At 33.6% G+C, this 3,075-nt stretch overlaps 1 protein-coding gene across 1 annotated transcript; it reads right to left on the bottom strand.

Moving 5' to 3' along the window:
• Positions 1-227: 227 nt before the first annotated feature.
• On the bottom strand, positions 228-2,125 carry LOC131146850 (NAC domain-containing protein 100-like). The gene is made up of 3 exons (XM_058096656.1): positions 1,473-2,125; positions 1,023-1,300; positions 228-881 (listed from the first exon to the last, which is right to left on the bottom strand). Exons 1-3 carry the CDS (start codon positions 1,657-1,659, stop codon positions 267-269), a joined length of 1,080 nt encoding a protein of 359 aa, XP_057952639.1. The 5' UTR covers positions 1,660-2,125; the 3' UTR covers positions 228-266.
• Positions 2,126-3,075: the final 950 nt, after the last annotated feature.

Raw genomic sequence — 3,075 nt, forward strand, 5'->3', positions numbered from 1 at the left:
TGTGTGTATGAAATTTCAAAATTTGAATGTCAATACAAGAACACGCCCAAAGAAAAATATAATAATTATCATATATATCTGGCAATACTTTATGTCTCATTTTTTTTCCCCCCAACAATTCCTTTGGACTCAGAAAATCTATACACAGGCTCATATCATCTTCTTCATATATATATATATATATATATATATATATATATATATATATATTTTCCTGTTCTTCTTCATGAAATAAAATTATAATAGCAAATGTAGTTGTTCAGATTTCAATAGTTCCAGAAACAATCAAAGTCAACTGGTGCAGCAGAAGTAGAAGGGGCCTCTTGATCTTCAAATTGCTTCCTTCCCATCTCAAGATTGGATATAACTGAAGAGATTTCTGTGTTAACTTCAGTGGATAAACCAGTTTCCTGTGAAACACTAACCATGTCCCTCTCTGTTTTGAAACTCTGCTTCATGTTTGATCCTTGAGAATCAAGCAAGGCCTTGAGATATGCCTGGTCTTGGATTGAAAGAGACCCCGGGTACTGCCAATTCCCTGGAATTGGGATTCCTTGAACTGGGTAAGGGGGATTCCCGGTGGGAATTCTCGGGAAAATATTTGAAGGGTTCAAAGAAACAGTGAAGAGAGGATTGTTGAAGCTGTCAATCATCTTTTGTTGGTTTCTCTGGGCATCCATGGGGTTGGAGAAGCAGGACACGTGAGCTGGTTCAGTCATGGCGGGTCTGTTTTTGCCGCTGGGGGGTGAAGAATCCATTAATGGTGGTAGAACAGAGGAATTCAGTTCATGTCCCAAAGAATTCAGTTTCACAAGCCCTGAAATGTGGGACTTCTTCCCACCAGAATTCTTCTGAAACACCCTGCAAATCACCCATTCATTCTGGAAAACAAAAACGGGGAATCCACGAACATATCAGATAAACCAATGAGCAAGAAGAAGTCAAAAGTTGAGATTTAAAAGATCTTTTATAAAAATAAAAAAACAAAAAACAAAAACAGACGAAAGGAGAGGAGTTCAAACCTGTGCTGTTTTGGGGAGGTTATGGAAAGACAATTTACCCTCTAATCTGTATTCGTGCATGACCCAATTGGACTTCTCTCCTTTTGGAGCTCTGCCTTCGTAGAAAACCAGAGTTTTCTTCATTCCAACCAGAGATTTTCCCCTGAAAATTTCTTTATCTTTCCCTGTCGCTTTCCAGTAGCCAGCTTTAGTGGCCCTGTTCGTCCTCAAACCAGTTGGGTATTTTCTGTCTCTAACGCAGAAGAAGTACCACTCCTTTTCCCCCATTTTCGCTTTCCCTTCATTCAAGCAGCCAAACAGAAGAAAAAGAAACAGCAAACAAACTTCAGAATTTTCATATCATAACAAAATAAACAAGAATTAAAGAATTCAGTCATTCTAATCCTTAAATAGAAACAAAGAGAGAGAATTCAGGAACAGAAAAAGAGTTAGGAATCACAGAAGACTGACGTGGCAAATCCCAAGGCTCGCACTTGTTCAAATCCACTTCCCCGATAGCCGTAGCAGAGAAATCGCAATCAAGGACCTTCTTGCACAAGTAGTGCGTTATGAGTTCTTCATCAGTGGGGTGAAAACGAAATCCAGGCGGCAAATCCATGTGATCTTCTTCGGTGGTACGTCGGGAATTGTTCTCCATTCCTACCTGAAACGACTGTTTTAGAATCGAGCTATGTTTCGCAATTTTTGGCTTTAATTTCTGCAATCAGGCCTGTAAATCTGGAATGTGAACTGGCTTAACACCTCTAACTTTTCAAGAAACGATGCGGAGAACCAAATACAGAATAGATTCAGATTTCAGATACAGAGCAGTGGAAGGAATTCAAATACAAAGTACTGCTCATTAAATGCAGGGGAAGAAGGAGGAGGTATAGGATATGGAAGAAAAAGTGGTTGGGGGAAAGGTGTGAGAAAGTTAGAAGCAAAGGGAAGGGATGGAGAAAAATGGAGGGGAAGCCATAGAACTGGAAAAAAAAAAAAAAAAAGTACACAGGCTGATGATATCTGGAGAGAAGGAGAGGTGTTTAAGAAAAGAGGATTGCGACGAGCAGAGGCCCCCTAAATAGTTTTTTAGGAGAGAGACGTGGTTTGTAAGAAAGCTTTGTTTTTCTTCTTCTTCTTCTTCTTCTTCTTTTTTCCCCTTCTCGTTCCTCTCGCCCGTAGTAAAATATACTAAAATCCTTTCCTCCTTTAATTTGACGACATAAACTTAGAAATATGTAGTGTTATATTTACCTACTAAATATAATTCTTTTTTCTCAGCACTAAATTTTTTGTCTATATTTAAAATAGTATTTTTTAGGCTTTGTTTGGATAAACTGTTTTGTTTGAGAAAAATATAGTTTTGATTGGAACTTATAAAATATAAAACAAAAGAAAGTAAAATATTTTAAATGGTAATTCTTAATATTTAATTATTAAAATTAATGATATAAATATATATATATATATATATATAATAAATCAATGGACAAACTTTTGATTTACACATCATTAATATTTTATCTTTCTTTATTTGTACTCATATTAGACCAAATTTTAAATTTTAATAATATTTGATATAGGGATGAAATATAATGAAAAATAATTTTTTTTTTTATTTTTTCCAAGAAAAATCTTTTAACCATTTGGAGCTTAGAGAAAAAAAAAGTTTATTTTCCATTACATTTTCTCTCCACAATAAATACTATCAAAAATGAAATTTTATTTTCATATGATTAAAAAGTTTTAGAAAATTTTATTTATTTTCTAAAAATTTTTATCATTTATTTAATTAATATTATTTTCTCTCACTTTTGTCAATAATCTAGATGAGAAGGTTAGGTTCTGTTTCGTGTTATTTTTGTTTTTTGTTTACTATTTCTAGTTCTATACAGTGGAGAAACATGTTATACATTTGTTTTTGGTGTCAGTTTTTTTTATTCATTTTCAATTGTTTTTTGAGAAAATTGAAAATCATATTGTATGATTTTTAGTTTTTTTGACAACTGGTCGTTGGAATACTTTAATATGAAAAACTTTTTTTTTTTTTTTGTATTAAATAATTTTTATATAG

Source organism: Malania oleifera, chromosome 13 (genome assembly GCF_029873635.1).
Source record: "Malania oleifera isolate guangnan ecotype guangnan chromosome 13, ASM2987363v1, whole genome shotgun sequence".
NCBI classification, from domain to species: Eukaryota; Viridiplantae; Streptophyta; class Magnoliopsida; order Santalales; family Ximeniaceae; genus Malania; species Malania oleifera.